The sequence below is a fragment of the Sphaeramia orbicularis genome, chromosome 21 (assembly GCF_902148855.1).
Source record: "Sphaeramia orbicularis chromosome 21, fSphaOr1.1, whole genome shotgun sequence".
NCBI lineage: Eukaryota > Metazoa > Chordata > Actinopteri > Kurtiformes > Apogonidae > Sphaeramia > Sphaeramia orbicularis.
Window position 1 is genome coordinate 39,448,893 of NC_043977.1, and position 22,453 is coordinate 39,471,345.

At 36.9% G+C, this 22,453-nt stretch overlaps 2 protein-coding genes and 1 non-coding gene across 3 annotated transcripts; all 3 read right to left on the reverse strand.

Moving 5' to 3' along the window:
• Positions 1 to 2,890: 2,890 nt before the first annotated feature.
• Positions 2,891 to 14,754, reverse strand: ddx18 (DEAD (Asp-Glu-Ala-Asp) box polypeptide 18). The gene is made up of 14 exons (XM_030124713.1): positions 14,608 to 14,754; positions 11,687 to 11,869; positions 11,379 to 11,588; positions 10,357 to 10,492; positions 9,478 to 9,578; positions 8,451 to 8,650; positions 8,246 to 8,360; positions 6,957 to 7,096; positions 6,713 to 6,874; positions 6,471 to 6,623; positions 5,748 to 5,861; positions 5,530 to 5,586; positions 4,690 to 4,867; positions 2,891 to 3,526 (listed from the first exon to the last, which is right to left on the reverse strand). The coding sequence occupies exons 1-14, from the start codon at positions 14,708 to 14,710 to the stop codon at positions 3,381 to 3,383; spliced, it is 1,998 nt and encodes a 665-aa protein (XP_029980573.1). The 5' UTR covers positions 14,711 to 14,754; the 3' UTR covers positions 2,891 to 3,380.
• Positions 10,639 to 10,770, reverse strand: LOC115413105 (small nucleolar RNA SNORA13). The gene has a single exon (XR_003934434.1). It is a non-coding gene; the product is annotated as a small nucleolar RNA SNORA13 (small nucleolar RNA).
• A 1,982-nt stretch (positions 14,755 to 16,736) lies between the features above and the next one.
• Positions 16,737 to 21,003, reverse strand: LOC115412796 (uncharacterized). The gene is made up of 3 exons (XM_030125456.1): positions 20,730 to 21,003; positions 19,096 to 19,253; positions 16,737 to 18,702 (listed from the first exon to the last, which is right to left on the reverse strand). The coding sequence occupies exons 1-3, from the start codon at positions 20,905 to 20,907 to the stop codon at positions 17,953 to 17,955; spliced, it is 1,086 nt and encodes a 361-aa protein (XP_029981316.1). The 5' UTR covers positions 20,908 to 21,003; the 3' UTR covers positions 16,737 to 17,952.
• Positions 21,004 to 22,453: the final 1,450 nt, after the last annotated feature.

A 22,453-nucleotide genomic window follows, 5' to 3' on the forward strand; every position in this document is an offset into this window, starting at 1 on the left:
GACGGGCACTGAAAACCACAGGATTAAGTAGGACGACGCAGCGGATCCGGCCAATTAGAACACAGTAATTGGATGAACGTCAGAAGGCGTCGGCTCCGGGCTGACCAATCAGAAGAAGGGGCAGGTTCTTAAGGGCGACGCAGGAAAATCCACATTAAAAACAGAAATACAATTTCTACAGAAAAACTGAATATTGATTTATTTTTATTTTTCAGATTTTCAGGATTTTTTTTTTAGAAACATTTTTCATTTTAATTTCTTTACTGAATGTCCTTTGCAGTGGACAGTGTTTGTTTTTTAAACCATTCATGCATGAATTATGAGAACCTTAGTCAATATTTTTTTCTTGAGTGTTTTTATTCCTCTTTAGGCATGAAAAAAGTAATGCAATTGAAATTTTTTTATGAAACAATTTTTCATGGAGTTACAAAAATGTTCACTCAGCTGGACACCATGCTTTTAATTTTTGAAGCAAAGAAACGTGCATTTAAAACTCATCATCAGAAAGTGATATACTGTGAAAACTATGACATAAAAACATTTTTAATGAGTGCTAATCATATGTTTCCTCACATTTTTTTCATACTCTAATACTAGTTATTACTCGTTTCATGAAGATAATATCCTCCTGACACCCAGGAAATTGACTCTTTTAGCTTTTTTTACATTAAAAAATTGTCTTGATAGGAAACTGCAAAATGCAACAATTTTTTCAGATACATTTTAAAAATTATTTTTATTTATTGATTGATTTTTTTTTTTTTAATGGAATGTCCTTTGCAATGGACAGTATTTTTTAAGTTAAACTGTCAAACTTTTGTCCCCTACAGAGGACAAAATGCATTGCTGTCCATTGTAGTGACCACTATGCATGAAAGGGTTAATTTCATTTATTAAGCAAAGCTGTGGAACTCTTGTCCACTACAGAGGACAAAAATGCATTGGTGGGTTTCAATAGGACATAAAAGCTTTCAAGATCAATATATTTATAGATATGGATTGACAGAACACACAACTACTGTATAACAACTGTATTGACAGTTGTTGTGCATTAACTGTTGCCAAAGAAACCCATTCCAATAAATGTATAATTGAAAAGCACATTTTTTTGTGCTCGGTGGTATGAGTGTGAAAAACCAATGTTACTGTTAATCAGTGGCTATAATAATTTATGCATCTATTTTCTTATTTCTTGTGATGGTCACAGGGTGTAATAATTCAACACACAAAATTACTTTACATGTTGTATATTCAAAATAATTCATTTTTTCTGTTTTTTTTCCATCTGAAAACATGATGGCATCATGATAACACTCATGTAGGCATTTATCAAAATATCTGAAAATTAATTAGTATTTGCGGTACCAGTGTGACTAATATTAGAACTGAGAGTTAACAATAAAATTAAAGAATCTAAATTCTACACAATGTAAGGGGGACTGGGTGTAGTTTTCTTACTTCATGCTTGGCATCTCTGACCCAATGTTTGAGCTACAGGTCTATTATATAGATAAAAGCTCATCAAGTAAGATCAAGATATGTAATCACAAACAACTGTCGGTTTCTTCTTTGTTTTCTTGAAGAATTTTTTTCCCAATTGTTTATTTATATCCTCAGCATATCTGCTGCTACAACACTGTCAGTATGCAGTTACTGTGTATCAATGTACTTAAGTTGTATGTAGACTGTCACAACAAATGTCCTTCTTTAAGGACAATCCTTTTTTATTTTGACCTCCTCTCCTCATTCCTTATGTATCACACATCAAATACTTCAAATGCATACTTTCAGGAAGAGCATTTTTGTACAGTGAGTAATGAAGTTCACCATGTTACTTAATGGAATTGTCCTTGAGTTTGAGTTTTTCTTTGAAACCAAGACCGGAAACAAACTAACGGAAAACTACAGTATGTTACGGAGGTGTCGGTCTACCACGTGCACCAGAGCTTCAGTGAGTTTGGCGTTGATTCTACAGACAGCACACTGGTGTAGCCTTGCAGCTGTTGCAGCTGACCCTTCTCTAAGAGCAGGGTGTCTCACTGCCCACCCTTCTCTTCTTTCAGTCAGGTGGGTTCCTTCGTCTGTTGATATTAAAGGCCAAAAATAGTACAGATCTGTAATGGGCTTTGACAGGATTCTTTGTCTCAGTCTGAAGACAGGGAGACCTGATCTACCACTACAATCAGTCATGTACGGATCAACATGATAGTAGTCTTCAGATTCTTTAAGAAAAAGGACTAATACACTATATGGAAAAAACTTAAGACTCTGCTTTCAACATCATGCTTCATTAAACTTATGTATATCAGAAAAATATACATGGAGTATGAACAGTCCAAGTGCATTAAAATGGTGCTGTTACATTGTTTTGGATGCTTCCTGTGGTGGAATTGTTTACTACTTTATATACAGTTAGTTATGTAATCTGCAGCAGCACATCATGAGATCATGTTTGTAGCATCACTATGCTACAACCACACATCTTTAAAAAGTTCAACTTTTTCAGTAATCTGTTTAAGCATTTATTTCTACTCAGCACTAAGGGAGCACTTCACCCTTCAGTTTATCACATTCAAAACTACCAATTTGGGGGAGACATGGTTTCACTGGGTAGGAACTAGATTAAAAAAATAACATCTGATAGGCAACTGAAGTGGTATGAAAAGAATATTTCCTCTGAAGTTACATATAATGTAAATAGTCAGGCAGAACCACCTCAGGTTTATACTCCAGTAAATGTAACTACTTCACTACTACAGACTCGTAATTTTTAGTATGTTTAGGACTGACCAAAGTCCCACCAGAGCATTGAGCGAGTAGTTTCTTCATCTGAAACATCATGGAGCTGTAACTGCAAATTGCCACTAATTAACACTATGTATTCAGTTTATTACTTTGCTCCAGTGACTTTCCACTTCATCAAATGTAACTTCATAGCTCAGAACACTGTGATTACTTCATCTGTGTACAGATTTGCAGGTTAACACAAATGCCTGGTCAAATTTTAATGTAAACTGATGCAAATGAAGTGTGTTCAAAAAGAAAAAAACGTGGATGTGGTGATTTTTTTCCCCCCTCTACAATTAAACAACACACAACACACTGAGAACTTCACAAATTTATGGTTTAAGGATTTATATTCCAATCTGATGCAGCGATATTAGAAAAGAGTATTTTGTTACTTAGGGAATCTTCTGTGACATCAATACATTTACAAAACACCTGTTATACAAGTCAGGAACAAATGGGCTAAATAATATCTTCCAACAGAGGCAAACTGTACATTTCACAGCCTCCGCTTTACAGTAGAGTCTGTATTCATAAACGGCCGCTTCTCCACAAACACAGGAAAGAGTCTAGGAGGAGAATGTTGGGCCAACTCAGCGAGAGAACTGTCTTTTGTCACCCTTTCCTTTGTTGACGTGCTTGAAGATTTTAGACTTGTGTACATTTTTTGACTTTTGGTATCCAAATCCTCCTCCACCGCCACGTTTCTGCATCTTGATTCCTTTACTGCTGTGGACGTCTGAGAGGGAAGGTGTGGGTTAAGGAGAACAATGTGTTCCTTGAAAACAGGACATTTTTTCCTCTAAATTTAAGTCATCCTAAGAGGTTTACTCAAAACTCCAAGGCTGGTCTATTCTCTACCACATAGAAAAAAAATCTATTCAAAAAAAATAACATAGAAAAAAGAAATTATTTAAAGGTGGGGTTAGAAAAACGGTTCAAGCAAGCTACATTTTGAAAATACTCAATTCAAAAGCCCAAACCCCTTTCTTCAGACGTCCCTCCAAAGCCACGCCTCCAGAATAGTGGTACACGCAATGTTTGTTCCCAAGGGTTCACGAGCGCTGCACAGTGCACAGCAACAATTCCCTGCCTCCGTCCCTGGCTTGGACTCCGACGCCGTCTACAGTCTGGTCCATCCGAACCGTCTCCGACACTGGCTGAGGCTCCGTCCCCTGCTCCGGTCCTGTACGCCTCGGGCTCCTATCCCGACTACGGCCCCGACTCGCGTATCCATGCATACCTCATTCAGTTTCCTCTAACACCCCCGCTCTTCCAGAACAGCCCCAGTTCCTACCTATGTGACTAATGTTACATTTCTTAGTGATTTATGTTAGTGACAAAACAGTTTGCCGGTGAACTTTCTATCCTAATATAACCAGGTTCTGGCTTCCCTTCCTGTACAAGTCCTTCTAGCCTCTGGGAACGCGTGATTCATGTATGAAGAGCAGTACGCACAGAGGGGGGGAAGGGGGGAGGGGGGAATGGCAGTTGAGTTTGATAGACATACCACTGTTCAATCATTTTGAGTGGGCACTCAAAATGATTGGATGGTGTTTTTTCAGTCCTGTCCATTCCACAGGTGACTGATTTTTTAAAAAATTTTGTGTTACAGCATTTAATTAATTAGTTGTAATCAGAGTGTGAAGGGGATTTTAAGGAATATAGTAAAAAACACCCCAGAAAACATCTCAGACCCCACCTTTAACCTCCTAACTTTGTGTCTATTAAATTACCCGACTGATAAAGTGTGTGTTTCTGCCTCCTAGTGGTTAGAAAAAGACTTTCTGGCCTTCGCTCTACACTCACTTGCAAGTAAAAGTCAAGTCCTTCAACAATGTTAAATTAAAAAAATCTAAAAACCACATTCAACAGACAGTGTCAAGCCACAGCAAAGGATACTCAGGTCAACAAAGGGGGGAACTTTGAAGCCAAAGGACAGCGCCACCATGGGGAGGTTGAGGGTGCTGACACTGTAGATCTGTTTGAGTGAGTGGGAGTCGTAAGCCCTCACATATGACTTGTAGGCTTCCTGGGCTGACTTGTGGAGGTAGTAGTTCTTCTCGATCAGCTTCTCCAACTGAGGAACAAGGAGGTCAGTAGACTTTAGCAGAGCCATGCATTCAGTGGTTCTTTCAGACAAAGTGCAGTCATGAATTTCTTGAAACACCAAAGCTACTTCTTGCAGCCACATTTACACCCAGCCTAATATCCCACTTCAATTCAGAATGTACATACTCTCAATTTCATAAAGGTCATGCAAACTGCAGGTTTCAGCAGAATTCTATTTCTTATTGCACTTTGCGACATACACACACATATGATAACGGTAAATTCTGTGTGTTGTAGACAAACCAACTACCCAACAGGCTGGAGTAGAGATGCATGTCCAAAAGAAAAGCCCACATTTCTAAGCAGGAGTACAAAAACACCTACTTTTAACATTTTAACAGACTATGACAGTAACAGGGTTTTGATCATCGCAATACTGATCTTTTCAAGGTGGCAGGTAAGAAAATGAAAGAGGGTTGAAACAATATTAACTGACAATTTTGTTTATTTCAAAGTTGTCAATCCAATATACACAATACACAATGTCCTATCCTATCCTTCATCAATGTATGCCTACAGTTCAGGAGGAATACCAGTGGAATATTCAGTTTTATTAGCCATGTAAAGACCTTAAAACTGCACCAATATGTGTGTGTAGACAGTCGCTAAAACAAACAGATTTGTGCATACCTGGGACTGAATATCTGAGATCTTACTCCAGGAAAACTCAAACTCACTTAATGGAACCTGAAGAACAAAAAACACATGGTATGTATTCACGGTAAAAAGGTTGTTTAAGTTACGTTTGATGCAAAAAGCATATTCATGAAAACCTTTTAAAGATTAGAAAAACACCACATAATATAAGAGCAAACTGTATCTACCAAATCACAGTTAGCGGTGGGTACCTTGGCTTGTTTGAGGAAACGCAGGAAGCCTAGTTCTTCAGGCCGGAGGATCAGGAGCGCGTGGCCTCTGCCATTGATCCCTCGTGCCGTTCTTCCTACTCGGTGGATGTACTCCTGTTGAAGAGCATCAAACAATAAATAAGCACTGATATGGATGTAAAAGTATCACTAAGAACACTGGCAGATAAGTGACAAAGTTTGCAGTTTACTACTACCCCTGCCTGGTTGCACAACACTTCGCCCCTCCTGCTCATTGAGACCCTGTCTACCCAGGGATTTGTTTTAAGTATCAACTTTCAATCTTTTCAAAAAATGTAAAAATGAAAAAGAAGCAAAAATTCAGAGAAAGGCACATATAAAGACCACGTGTGTGAAACTGGAAAAGAATTGGATGAATAGTGCCCAAGAAATCGGTTGTACAAAATTACTAAGTAGAAATTTTTAGAAAAAGTTGTAAAAAATCTAAAAACTGAAATTCAGCCCTCAAACTCCCTCTCCTACTAAAGAATCTGGTGAAAAGTCTTCGAGAAAAGGGTTAGACCATAATCTCAGGCAGATGGAATACCTGGTATAACTATATAAAACATAGCATGCCCACACTTGAAGTTTTTACATATACGGATGGACAGACGGATGACGAACTGATGACAATGCCCTGCAGTGAGGGCCGATGGTAAAAACTAAAGCCTAAGTATGTATCGAAGTATCTGTGGGTGACACAACCTTGGGGTCATCCGGTGGGTCATATTGGACGATCCAGTCCACCTCTGGGATGTCCAGCCCTCGAGCGGCCACGTCAGTACACAGCAGGATGCCAGAGTCAGCGTTGCAGAACTGGAAGAAGGTGGTGGTACGTTTGGTCTGCTTCTGCTTGCCCTGGAGACAGAACAACAGGAGAGGACATGTTTTAGCTGAATTTACACCCAAATGTATCACACATACGTGTGCTAAAACATCTGTCTTACATGAATGGCCATGACGGGCAGGTCGATGTAGTTGAGTAGCTCATAATGAAACTTCACAGACATACAGGAGGAGAAGAAGACCATGAGCTTCTTCTTGCGGTTCTTCTTCAGAAAGGTAAAGAGCAGCAGGAAGCGCTTTTCTGACGGACAAACCACGTAACCCTGAAGCACAACGGATATACTTCCTGTTAGGATTAATATGTCAACGACCTCAGAGGACAGACTTTAACGCAGAAACATGTACCTGCTCCAGTCCATCCACAGTTGCTTTGTCTTTGTTGTCATCCACCCCGACATACAGAGGCTCCTTCTTCAAGGAGATACGAGCCAAATCCTCCACTTTACGGGTCTGAGTAGCTGAAAACAGCATGGTCTGCCTCTTCTCTGCAAATTCAAACAAACAAAAAAAAAAAAAAAACAGAATACAACACAATCATTTGGAAACATTTCTTTGATTAAAACAACAGTACAACATGTGAATATAATGTCTTTTGTGGGTCTGAAATTGCTCTGACATGTATTTCAGTGAAGAAAAATGAGGCATTCTCAATGGACAACAATATATATCTTGCCATGTCGACCAGGTCTCAGGTTAAAGAGAAAATATGCTCATTAATGTAAGCTCTAATTGGACCATTTAGTATTCTAACCACAATTTTAGTGATTAAAAAGGGAAAAATTAGGTTCCTCTGGGCAGCAGTTAGTGAAAAATTACAAACAAATTAGTGATGATGAAGAGTGAAAACTGACCAGAGGGGGTAACACTAATAAAGCAGGGCTAAATGTCCTTGTTGTTCCTCCTGACAGAAGGATGACTGATGACTCCTTCCAAGGATAACCACAAGGGTCAATGTCTGCCTTTGTAGTAACCCATTTAATGATGGAAACAATGAAAGGGCAATACAGAAAAGGCAGTGTGGCTCAATGCAACAACAAACAAAGGTGTAATCTCATTCCCAAAATTATCACAGAAACTAGGGAAATCCTTCATAACATGTATCTAGTGTATAAAAGAGACCTGGTTATTGTCTGCTTAATGTTCCAGTCTGTTATTAGAATCATCTTGGAAACAGGAAGGCTGCTTAAACACCTGCATTTCTACACAAGAAAAGTGTTTTTCTAGTTGTGCGTGTATTCAAACAGGTTTTAATGCAGTTTATTAAAGCCTCTGTCAACATTATGGTCAATCTAAAGCCATCCCAATCCTCATTTGCTTGTGGCACAACAGTTACTCAGCTGTAACCAAATGCAAATACTCAACACTTAACTCAGTCGAGCCAAGAAAGACTTCAATGAATCTCACTAAAGTAGAAATGAGGATTAATTTTCTACTAATGTAAAATGGCAAGTTGTTCCAATTGAATGAAAATTAGTGCAAGACTTCTGTGGGTTCTGATATAAAAAATACCATCCATCATCAGGCTACCTGCTCTTATCTCTGGATTAGAGAGGACACTTCATAAAATCCTTTAAACCTTACATTTTACCCAAAAAATTCAATCAAAGTGTTCTAGAGAAAGCAAAAAAACATACTTGGCAGCAGTTTGATGATCTGCTTCAGTTCCTCTTCGAAGCCCACCTCCAAGATGCGGTCGGCTTCATCAATAATCAAACACTGCAAGTTCTTGAACATGAACCCTGGAGTATTCTGAAGACACACACACACACAAGATAAAGTGATTATGGAAATCTAAATACTACATTTCATTTCATTCCAGACATAAGATTCTCCGCTCACCTGGAGGTGATCCAGCAGACGGCCTGGCGTGGCCACCAGGATATTGACACCATTGGCCAGTTTCTGGGCCTCAGCTGAGCGGTTACTGCCCCCCATGATCAGACCGTATGTGTGCACATGGTGCGTCATCAGCTCCTTCAGTACACCATATGTTTGCATCGCCAACTCACGTGTAGGAGAAAGAATCACCACACCAGTACCTGAGAGGAAGAGGGATTTAAAGTTAGCTACACTTCACATCAACAAGAAGTCAAAATAACAGGCAGAGCCAAGGAACATGGAATGAGGATGTTATATCATGTTACCAGGGTTCCTACGGGTTTCTTCAACTTAAATTTAAAACATTTTAAGACTACATAGAACCAAATTTAATGCCTATTTCACGGCCATACCGGCAAAACTTTGTGACTCCTAGAATAAAGAAAAATGTATTTATTTACTTCAATGCCTTGATTCCCACCGTTCCGAGTCATATCTCACTGGAGGCTGCAAAGGTGGCGATAATTTGGTCCTAATTTCAGTATAAATTGTCAGGTTGGAACAGGTGGAACTGAGTCAACTATCGTTACTTTCTTAGCAGCTTGGACATTTACCAGACATTAAAACACAATACAGCAAACAGGTGTATGGCAACATAACATAAGACGCACCATATCAAAGTTTATACCTTTTAAAGCCTTTTTTAAGGTATTAAATGCAGATTTGTAAATTCAAGACTTTTAAGACTTTTTAAGATCCTGCAGGAACGCTGTTACACTCAATTGTTGCAGTCTTGCTTGGTGACTAAATCTACAACTTTACCAGAATTATTTTTTCCTTTATTTGAGTTCTGTCCAATCTGTTGATATTTACAGATTTGTCCCATTAATGAGAGCTGTGAGGGTTGCTTTTACAAGTAATGATACTACTGATGAATGTCAAATAACTTCTCACACCATGTCTTTGTACTAATGTCTTCAAACCCAGAGGTTCCCAGTCAAATGTCAGAGAGATCACAGTGAAATAATAAACCAGGTGTAGAACTCACCATTCCTGGGCATGAACTTGAGTTTGTAGATGAGCTCTATAGACGGGATGAGGAAGGCCAAGGTTTTACCGCTGCCTGTCTTGGCTGCAGCCAGGACGTCCCTGCAAAAAGCAAAACCCAAACACAAGCTGTCACAAGAACAATATTTTTGCAATATGACTGAAATCATTGCTATTGGAGAGACTGGTTTACATGGCGGCTAAACCACGTGATCCCATAAGTTGTATGTTTACATGCTCCGAAGCATTAAATCATAACAAAACTTTGTCCAAATGTGATACAGTAGTTCAACCTGATGAGAAGTGTTTAGTCTACCAGAAGCAAAACAGAAGACAATTTTTCCAACTTTGCTAATTTCAATCATCTTTTCAATCCCATCTTTGCACAACTCATTTGGAGCCTTTCTCCCATCAGGGAGATCCTTCATTTAAGAGGGTTCCAACAAAAATGTTCTTGACCTCAGACCAGTTCTGTTTATCTGTCTGTGTCCATCAGGAAAACTCAATTAAACTCATATCACCTAAAGTTATTCTGACACGGCAAAAAAATACTGAAAAAATAGATTTATTCCAGAGACAACTGATTGCAAAGGTTTCTATGCTAATTAGGCGTTAATATTTTCCTATAGAACCACTCAATTGTTTACACCAACTAGTCATTTCTCAATGAAGTCATTACATGAGGTTGCTTTTTTATTCTGCTTCGCCCATTGTTTTGATACTTAGTGAAATTATAATAAATACAGCTTCAGTTTAAGGACTCAAAGTGCCATAATGTTTCTGCAAAAAAAGACCAAAACTATTTCTGAGCATCTCAAAATGTATCCTAATGTCAATGGTAACTGACCTTAGGTTCAGGGAACCCACTGTGAAGGCTTACCTTCCCTCCAGCAGAGGGCGTATACTTTTGTGCTGGATCTCTGTCATGTGTTCGAAGCCCATTTCCTTCACTCCTTTCAGCGTGCTCTCACTCACCAGCTCAGCGAGGGAGGCAAACGATGTGTCCTCAAAGGCTCCTGAGGACATGAGCGAACAGGTAAATAATAAAGTACAAGCAGATTTCAGGCAATGAATGAAGATTTTAAAAACCATCAAAATTATTACAATAGAATAGAGAGATGGTATTTGCATTTATTAAAGCCTGATAATAGAGTAAAAGCTGAAATGTCCTTGCAGTTCCGCCTGTCAGAAGCATCACTGATGACTCTTCCCAAGACAACAACAAGAATTATTGTCTGCCTTTGCTGACACCCGTTTCATGATGGAAACAATGAAAGGGCAACACATAAAGGCAGCCAGATTATCAAGAGGTAAACCTTAGATAACAAATAAAACAAAGCAATGAAGGAGACTGGATTTAAAGAGCAGCAGCACAGCATAGTGCTATTTAGTCTTAGAGAAGCACAATCTTAATCGACATAATGTTTTTAACTTCAATTAAAATTTTCAGTTAAATTCATACTGGTTTTGGCACGCATGTTAGCTTACAAACAGACATCACATAAAAGATAGCACTATCGAACTTTATTTTAGTATTAAAATAACAAATGCGTATCTGATAATTTAAGAGACAGGGTAAATAAACTGGCAGTGAACATTAACTCAATGATAACACAATAACAAAAATGGAAGTGTTCTGTCTGAAAAAGGACATATGACAGTGCTTTTCCATAAAGCATCCAACGTTTGTTACAGTTGAACCTCAGCATAAAGGTGGCAAATGAAAAGGTTAGGAAATATGAACTGCCCAGAATATCAAATTCACTTGCACTTCATTTGCATCTGACCTGAATTTGATGCCTTTGTCAAATTGTTTTAGCAGGTCTTTTTTTTTTTTTTTTTTTTAATGTAAACTTGTCTGGATCCCACAGGGTTTATACTAAGGCAGCAACTTATCAGTACCTGTTAAGCCCGATGGTAGTTCGGGTTGTTCATCATCTTCTTCATCACCCTCTCCATCTTTGTTCTCCTCCTCTTCAGCATCATCATCTTCTTCCTCATCATCTGCAGCTTCCTCTGGTTCTTCAACTACCTGTTCGGCATTTTTACCAGCCTCTTCTTCCCCCTCATCCTCCTCCTCATCATCATCTGATGTTTTGGTCTTTTTTTCAGCTAGCATGAGGAATACAATAACAGTGTTAACTGGTTTTATTAAAAAATACTGTCACCTTTATAGTTTTAACTTGCCAGACTCCTTTGTTTGGCATTACCTGGGGATTCAGCAGAGTCAGTGAGCTTCCTCTTTTTTTTCTTTTTCTTCTTTAGAGGAGTCTCACTGGCTGTGGTGGTCCTGTCCACTGACACGCTGTTCTGCTTCTTCTTAGGCTTGGTCTCTGTTTGACAAGCTGCTGTTGGATCTTCAGTACATTCTTCCTCCAGACCATTTGAGTTTACTGTCAAAAACACAAAGATATAACCTGATCAGACGGAAAACAGACAACTGAAGACACGTACAGTCGGACTTCAATGTGCTTCTCTGGAGATACAGTGGTGATATTGTAAATCAGCTGGAGAAACACAAGAACCTAGAATCGCTGGTATTAAATGTTCCTCTATGAACGGCCCTGTCCACTTCAGCTACGCTGTGTTGTGTTTAGGTGCTCAAAGGAAACAAGGACACAGGCTGGTCTCAACAATCTTGATTGATTGATTAAATTGAATGAATTTAGAGAGCAAAATGCTGTCTATATGGGATCTTTCTTCACAACACGCCTCTTGCAGTCGAGCTCTAAGCAAACTCATACAAATTACTTTAAAAGAAAATACAAATAAATAAAAATTATATAATACTCATTCCTAATGAACATTTAGTTTAGCGATACAGCAATGTAAGCCTCAACATATCTCCATTAATTGAAATACATATAAAAAGAAGTCTGCAGATTCCCTACATCACAGGTGTCAAACATGCGGCCCGGGGGCTAAATCCGGCCCACCAAAGGGTCCAATCCAAGGGTAGGATGAATTTGTGAAATACAGAAATTACACTGAAGAAATTAACAATCAAGGATGTTAAAATCATTTTAGGTCAATTCAATCTCAAGTGGGTCAGACCAGTAAAATATTATCATAATAACCTATAAATACTGAAAACTCCTAATTTTTCTCTTTGCTGTAGTGTAAAAAAAAAAAAAGAAAAATTACACAAAAATGTTTACATTTACAGACTAGCCTTTTGCTAAAAATGTGAATGACCTGAAATTTCTTAAGAGAAGCATGTAGAATTGTACCAATATTCTGCCTCTTTCTAAATGTTTTGTGTATTTGTAGATCCACTGTGATCTTTAAGTTGTGATGCATTTGTATAAATGTTAAACTAAGGTGTAATATTGTTAAAATTGCACTTATTTTTCTTAAGAATTTTCAGGTTCATATTTGTTCATGTTGTGTTCAAGTATGGTTCATAGATATAAACATTTTCATTACGGAATGTGACTTTTTTCACTCAAAAACAGAGAAAAAAAAAACTTTGGAGTTGACATTATTTATAACTTATTTATATTATTTTACTGGTCCGGCCCACTTTAGATCATATTAGGCTGTATGTGGCCCCTGAACTAAAATGAGTTTGACACCCCTTACTATTACTTGATTTTTTGTGTATTGTTTATCATTATTATTTTTTTTCTATTGTTTGATTGTTTTATTTGTGTATTATTTATTATTATTTTTATTTTTGTTTCATGTTTTGTATTATGTCTGTGTCTGCAATAAACTAACCTAAACCCCTGCCCTACTGGAAGTGTTGTGCATTAAAACCACACTTTCATAACAAATATAACACTGACTTTTCATGAACATATTAGCACATATACTGCAAGACAAACATACCTGAATGAATTTAAAGAGAGCAAAATGCTGTCAACATGGGTTCTTTCTTCACAACACGCCTAACATGAGAAAAAGACACGCTCAAAACGTGTTTCATATCAGATGTAATGGCGGCAATAGCCCACACAAGCATACACAGCAACCACGTGTTCAGATAGTTCTCTCTAACTGTGATTTACAGGCAAAAGAAAAAAGAAAAAGTCGCTCATTCCATGTCCCGTACAGATATGTATGACAACCAAATGGTTTTAAACAGTTAACTTACACTGGAAGCTTTTACATCAGCACTTTATAAACGAACGACAGCAGATACGTACCTCTCGCAGTCGAGCTGTAAGCAGACTAACGAGAGGGCGGAAATGACGTAATAAGCCCTGTTACTGCCAGCAGAGGGCGCCGTAACACCACTAATATATAGTATCTCAAAATAAAAACTTAAAAATACATAGATGAAATGGAGGATTTTAGTGAAATTAACTCTCAATACATTCAATAAAACATACTAAATACCCCACAAAATAAAAAGACAATATTTTTATGCAGTATATTTTCCTCATCTGTTATATCAAAACACCACTAAAATTTCTACAAATATTCCAGGTCATTCCTTCACCTCTACACCCAACATAAAAGCTTCTTTCCGTGACTACTGCAATGATTTTGACGATGAAACTACACCAAGAAAAAGTCACAGCTCTTCTGCAGCAGTACAAGAAAAATTATTAAAACATTCCCTAAAAATCTCACCGCTTTGGTTTAACAATAGCTAACTTTACCTCTACCTGACGGTGTTGGAAAATGTTTGTGCACCTTCTGAAGTATCTGCTGAACATTTTTGCAACGATGTGGGCGATTTAACCAGTAGTGTATTATATTGCAGAATTAACCACTCCTTTCGAAATCAGACGGAACACTTCTTTAAACTCTACATTCTCTTAAAAGTGTTGTCAGTAGAATCCTCGTCGCTACTATAAAAGCAGATGGACAGAATGTGGTGCGAATTTGATAGATTACTTCTACTAGCTTAGCTAACAGCTAGCTTCGCAAATTTTATTAAACGACGCCATATAAAAAGTGACTACAATGCCACCTGTCAGTGGTATACATTGTTAATTATCTACTGCAATATATGTCGTGCTACTATAACTACCGATTAATGTCTACCCTTACATAAACAGGTCTGGTTAAAAACGCATGCCGTTAGCTTAAACAGCTAGCTTAGTTGCAAAATACGTTGTTCTTGGTTTCCGGAAAGACACGACAATTGCCAAATAATGTTCTATGTGCTTCAGTCACTAACCTGTCTCATCATCTTGTGTCTGTTTTTTTAATTTTCGTTCTTTGTTCTTCTCATTTCTTTTCTGGATTTTCTTTCGGAGAAGTTTCATCTGTAGATCCGCCATGGTTGTAGCCTCAATACACGTGTGTATGTGCGTGATGTTCAGGACCCTGCAGGGTAGCACTGTGTGATGCCTGAGTGAAAATCCGAAGGACCTCAGCAAACAAGTTACACAGGCATTGAAAAAGGGTCCTAAAGTGGCACGTGATCAAATGTGCGCTGACGCTTCCTCTGTTACTGATTAGTTAGTAATTACATTTTTATGAACTATATTTCTCCATTGAAAAATTCCTATATTTAATATGGCGTTAACCGAATTTGTATAAAACATGAATATGATGCCAAACGTATTAAAGTACACATGGACTATCTCAGACCAGATGACTAATTGGTATATAAGCATAACTTTTCCCCTCACAAATGTTATATGTGGAATAACCAGAATATATGTTTCAAACGTAAGTCATTGTTTTTAAAGAACTGGGTTGATTACGGAATACTGCTTGTCTGTCAGTTGTTTAACTAGGAAGGTCAGTTATTTACTTATGGTGAATTTTTGTTAGAATATAAAATTCCGGTACTCCCAAGAGAATATGCAATTGTGTTTGATGCTATCCCTTCAGGTTTAAAAACTTTGATATCTTCTTCTATTAGTCCCTCAACAACTATTACCCCTCAAATTGCGCAATCAGAATTATACATAGGAAATTTAGATCCATTCTTGAGTAAAAAAAAAACCCTAATAATAAATGCATTAGAGAAGTGATTCAAAGGGATACAATTTGTATGCCAGCTTCCATCTGTTTTTTGGAGTAATTTCTATTCTGATGTGGAATGGGAAAAGGTATGGTTATTACCAAGGAAGTTTTTTATTTCGAATGAAGTGAGAGAGGTATCTTTAAAACTGTTACACAGGTGTTACCCAACTAATTCAGCTCTGATTAAGTATAAGATCAATGTCGACCTTTTTTGCTCATTTTGTCATAATTCGGATGAAACATTAACTCATTTGTTTTGGGAATGTGCCTTTTGTCAAATTTTTTGGTGTGATATCAATCTTTTTTTTAAATAGAAAGCTGGATATTTTTTTTTACTTCAAAATTGGAGATATTTTATTTGGTTTCTTTATTACTGATTTGCCTGATTGGAAATTGTTTATTCTTAATCTAATTTCCTTATTAGCTAAATTTCATATACATACAAGCAAATTTGCCAATGAGAAACCCAGCTTTGTGGTCTTTAAATCTTATTTGAAATCCTATCTAGACACACTTAACTTTTGCACTAACCCTAAAGCTGTGAAGACTAAAGCCTTATGAGACGAATTTAAGTTGTAATTTACTTATTTTTATTTTATTTTTTAATTTTATTTTTTTTCCTCTTCTTGTTTATCCCTTTACTTTTATTTTATTTAATTTACTTACCTATTTATGTGATTGTATTTAATTTCTTCCTGCCTCACCTCGAGCATTATGTTTTTTTCTCCATGCCATGTTCTGGTCTATGTGTATACAGTATTATGTAAATAAAGTATGAAAAAAAAAAAAAGACCAGATGACTAATTAGCTTAAGGAAAAATAAAATATTACAGTAAATACTACAAATCTTCCTTGGCCATGATATGTAATTACTGTCTCATATTATGTATACGAAGGATGTATTCTTAAGAATAATGTGCACACACTGCCATCACTGTCAGTCACTACATTGACATTTGTCACTTTTATGCATATAATAAACTGCAAATGCAATTACAAAGAAATGAAAATCTTTTAGTTTTTCCTCAGATCACATTTTTAATATTATGTTCAATGGCGGGCAGAATGGGAAAAACTGAAAAGACAGATCACTGAACATTTATCTAAAGGCAGGCTGTGTAAAATGTAGTCTTATCATGTGAGTCCAATAAAACAGTGTACTGATTAAAATTATGAATTAAAATGAGTAAAATTATAAACTGATGCCAATAGCAATATTATTTTTGTTTTGTTGCTATTTATTCCCTTTTTGAGAAGAATAAATAGTGGTTTCAGAATATATACTTCAGTTAATAGTTCTCAACTCTTTGAATGAGCACAAATTCAACCATACAAATTTATGAAACAATCTTTAATGTAACACACAGGTAAATACTAGCCACTGCTGTCAGTGAAATAACATCTTATATGGAAATACAGATGTTCAGCTGATACATCTGCACATCCCTAACAAACGAAACATTTTTAGAGGAAATTTAAAAAAAAAAAGACACAAATACCTCTACTGAAACAAAGGGCCTCAATGAGAGCTTAACATATCTATTACTTTCTTTGTGTTTGGTCACTCAGATACCATTACTGTGCCTTAAAGGGACAGAACAAGATACTGAGAACCTGTCAGATATTAACAAAACGAACACCTGACCTGTCACACAATGAAAATAAATAATACAATTCAGGAAAATATTATATAAAATTTATTAGGTTTAATGGTAAAAGGCAGGTGGATGTTAGATGTTCTCCTTAGAATCATACTTAAGTGTCATCTGATAATTCTATATCTTGTCAATAACCTTTTACCTGGATCACTATTAGGTAATACGCTACCTACTAACAAGCTACTTATCAACTTCTGTTTTGCAAATGGAGCACATCCAATGCATATTATCATCTGTTTTCTACTATGCAAAAGTTAGTGTGTCTTCTTTGGAGTGGGTTTATATGCAGTACTTTTCCATAGTCACTGTACTACAGTAGATAGTGGTCAGTGTAGGGCCATTTTGGAGAAAAAAAGACTGAGCCCACTAAAGAAAAGCACATTTTAGCCACCTGCAAAAAAAAATACAAGCTATATTTAAAGTATTTTCACCACTTTGTCTTATAATCACACATCCCTTTTCAATAGGGAACTGAAGCTGTTATATTGTTTTCTTGTGACTCTGGTGTTTGGAAGAATCCAAATTAATGAGGTAAAAATGTCTGTTTTGTCAAAGGCATCTAGCGGTTTTGAAGTGAGTACAATAACTTCAGATTCCCATCACAAAAAGAGCTAAGGTGGTGAATATGTTCTAAAGATAAACATTTAAACTGAGTTTGTATGCATTTAAGATACATATTGCTTCTGTCAATTCCCTCAGCTGTATAGGGCTTAGTATCAAATCAACCATCTATCTTCTGTAGGTAATACACTGAAAGTGGATAAGTGCTTCATACAACCACACTTAAAATAATCTAAACTAACTGGTAAGATAACAACTAGAGTTTTTATATTTAATCTGACTGAGATCTATGTAAAAAGAAGAATGTAGGGAACTTTCTGTCTGAAATGTCAAACTGATGGATGTAGTTCATCTTCAATCTTAACCATACAAGGCTCTGACTCGGTTTTGATCTCAGAGGCCTGAATCACAGCCTGATTACTGCATTCTCCAATCCCCTCTGGTGTTTGCTGTGTGAGCTGATTCCTGGACTCCCTCCTCATATGCTTTGCTTCCTCCCATCTCTGCAACCTCCTTGCCATGTCAGCCGCTTTATTTTTTCTCTTTAAAAATCTCTGTCGCCAGGAGAAGTTCATCTGTGCCTGTTGAGACCCAGCACAACTCTGTAACTGCATCCTTTCTGCTAGCAACGGCACGGATGATGGTACTTGAATGCATCGTCTCTGCATGTCTTCTTCTACTGCTTTGAACACAAGGTCAGTAATGTCTCTGCGAAGTCTCATGAGCACAAGAGGATCTTTAATCTGACGCATATCTGCTAACATAACCTCGACAAACTGGTTTAGTATGTCCTGTTTAGCTGCAGCTGTTTGATCCGGCTGATCCACAGGGCCTTCGTCGTCGTGGCGGTCACAGCTCAGAGACATGACCTCTGTCACCTGAGGCTGCAGGGTCGGACAGTGCATTGGAGAACATCTAGAGACAGAAGCAACAGGTCGGGGTTCATCATCAGGATCTGGCTCAGTCATGTCACCATCCAGCGGGCTACCAAATGTGCTTCCCATCTCTTGGTCGATACTTCCTTCATTCTCCAGATCCTCATCCTCCTCTTCCTCTTCCCGATCATCAAACTTGTCCTCCTGTAAAAAGTGAAAGGGTGCAAGACCTGAAGTATGTCTTAATTCATTGATACCATTATATGTATCACACACTGTGCACAGAACCGCAAATGCAAGAGGGGAAACAAAAATAACCTAATTATCATCATCATAATCAAAATGCTGAATAATTTAAATCCAAGCAGAGGAAACAGACTATACAATTAACACCAAGACTATTATAGATAATACAATATATATTTATGTACACACACAAGTCTTAAATATATCACATCACTATCTTTAACATAACATGGCTTTTAAAAATTGGTTTTAGTTTCTCTGTACAATACAAGACATTTCAAAACATGGAAAAATGATCACTGTGATTTAATTATTGTGATATGATTCATAATCTTTATGATGAATAATTACCAGAAACGAATCCACTCGCCTGCGAACTATGTAAGGCCTCAAGAAATCCAGTTTCTCCCTTAGCATCTTTTGCTGGAAGGTGTTTACCCTCTCTGGGTGCCATAACACTCTCCCATACTGAGTCCGAAGTGATCTGGATCTTCTCTCCACATCAGCTACTGCAAATGAGAAGTGGTAATATCTCTTGTGATATATGCAGAAAACATTAGTAACATTAAAGGGTAAAATAGTAGAGTAAAATAGTGTGCTGTGGGAGATAATCATTAACTTTTATTCTGAAAGTTCATGTATCTATCTACAACAAGTAAAGTACATTGTACACATGGTTGTCAGCTGCAACACCACAGTACAAGGCTGGAAACTGATTAACACTGTGTTCGCTTGTTGCACACTGAGGACAAACAATAAACATGGTGGAATATAACCATGCTCATTCATTCAAGTTACTTCAGTACAATTTTGAGATAACTGTACTTTTGCTTCTGTATCAATATTATTCAGCTTCATAGTTTTCCATATACTTACACTGCACCATATACTGTATTTGACACTTACTACGCTTTCCATATAAATGTATGCTTTACTGTAGGAGGCAGTGTTGTACTACTAATCTAATCAATACTATACAAATAGAGCTGATGAATATGGCTAAATATATGTTATCATGATAAGGACTGTAGTATCTCATGTATCACATAACTGTCAAGTCATCATGCCTTACATGGCTGATTGTAAAAGTTGTTTTCAGACAATGACATACAAAGAATATTTCATAAGACTAGAGCTGCAACTGATTAATCGATTAGGTGCTTGAAGCAAGTGCAAAAATTCCTGATTCAATTAATCGACCCGAATTGACTGAAGGGAAATATTCTGTTGCAGTTTTCCTGAACCGAAGCTTCTTTGTACGTCACAATAAGCGTCCGTGTGAAACACAACAGTGGAACCAATGTTTAACAGCAGAGAAATGAAGGAAACGAAGCGTTGATTCAGGAGAATTGTGGTTGAATGATTTTTTTTTTTTTTTTATCACTTTGAGTCGATTAATCGGTTGCAGCTCTACATAAAACTATAGGCAGAACATTCAAAACATAAATGATGATATTTTCCCAACATTAGAATTAGTTTTTTTTTTTTTTTAATTGTAATTAGACTTTTAAACTAAATCAACTGCAAAACGCACAAACCTATTTGGAGACAATACAATATAAAATATGAACTGATATAAAAACTATTTATTGTGATAATAATTTTGGAAATATTACTCTGGACTAATTTCATTAAGGTGGTACAAGTACAATAGTGTTGAGTGGCCGACCTGTACTCTTACTTTTCGCACTTTAAAGTGTATTTTAAGGACAATATTGAACTAAGGTCTTGAACGCAGGACTGTTACAATGTTCCTTTTAGTAAGTTCAAGATCTGAGATATTAGCTGTGATATAGTCTATATGAACGAGTAATGAAGACAACAGAAGGAGACACTCAGGTTCTATTAAACTTCAGTCTTGGACCCTGGCAGAGTTTGAGTTGCATTTCTGCCTAGGGTTTGCCTCATCTCAGGGGTAACAGACTCAGAGTTTTACTAAATACAGCCCAGTTCATTAGTTTTAGTATCGTACTACTTCTTCTTACCAGGTTTTCCGATGGACAAGGCGAACTCTGACCACAGCTTCGTCTTCAAGTCTTTGTCGTAGTAAGACTCCAGTGAGGAGTTGAACAGACAATCGTGTTTGCTCCAAAATTCTATGAGCAGGTTGTCCATGGTTGGCCCCCAGTGTGGACCTCGTATTTGACCACGAAAATGTGTCATAGTGGGTCGGATAAAATAATCTTTTCTATCATATTTTACTCTACAGGAGGATTATCGTGGTCTTCTTACGGATTATGTTTTGCTTCCGCTTTCTTTTCTTCTCTGAATGTCAAAGGCAGCCGTCAATGACCTTACCACCACATTAGCGCCCCCTGCTGGATACAAATATATGGACTCAAATTACACTTGTGATAGTAACACAGGTTCTTGAAATCATGACTTTGGCTAATTATTTTAATAAAAAAATCTATAATGAATCAGAATTATGACACATGGTTACTTTTTCTTTGTAGTTAATATGGCTCAAGGAAGGGTGTGATGATTATTTGGATTGTCAGGTTGTTCTATTGTATGGTGTGTTTGAAAACATGGAGGTGCAGACGTGTGTTGGTGCACAGCTGTAGGCATAAATTGGTGTGTATATAGATGTGTATGTGACTGTATAAGTGTATGTGTATGTGACTGTATGTGTGTATGTATATGTGGATGTGACTGTATGGGGGTATAGGTTTGTAGGGGTGTGTTTATGGATAATCACAATCTTATGTTGTATATCAAGTGATTAAGCACTAACAGTCTTGAGGACTGGAATCGGGAGGTAGGACTGGATAAGCAGTGGCCTCTTTCTACTCCCTGTCAAGCACAACAGTTGTTCTTGTTTTCTATTATTTGATTTTTTATTTGTTTATTGTTTATTATTATTGTTATTATTTTTGTTTTTCTTCCATATGTTTTGTATTATGTCTGCGTCTGAAATAAACTAAACTAAACTAAATATGGTAAGTCAGTTATGTATGTAAAAAAAACAAAAAAAACATTGGAAGCATTCAGAGGGGATGGCCTCTGCCATGGCAGCTAATGCCCCCACAATAACATTCCATCCCCAGCATAATGAATGCATAATGTAAGCATAATGTAAGCATAGTTGCTCCAAATTGCAATTTGTATTCTGGAGGACAATGCCTCAATCTTGACATTACACATACAATATGTAATAACTTGGAATAAAATCAGATCAGTTTTGACTGGCATAGGGTTCTTAAAATATTCCCTGTGTTATATAACAGTAAACTGGGTAATTTTCTTCATGTTGAACACGCTCTGGACAAAATGCAATCAATAGTAACTTTAATTACAGACATTTATCCAAAGTACTAGATATTAGACTGATGGCAGACAGGCAAATACACAAACACCAGTAAAAACAAACCTCAAGGTAGACATAAACGTAAGAAAATTACCCTATTATGAGATATTAATTAATACTATGACATATCCTCCTGAGACCCAGCAATGCATTTTTGTCTTCTGTAGGGACAAAGATTCACAGTTTGACTTAAAAAATGCTGTCCATTGCAAAGGACATTCCATAAATAAATAAAAATAAATAAATAATGAAAAAACTGTATCTGAAAAAAAAAAAAACTGTTGTATTATGCAGTTTCCAATCAAGACAATTGTTTAATGTAAAAAAAAAAGACAAAACTTTCACTTTCCTGGGTCTCAGGAGGATATGCCAGTATGTCATAAAAATAAAAAAGTATAT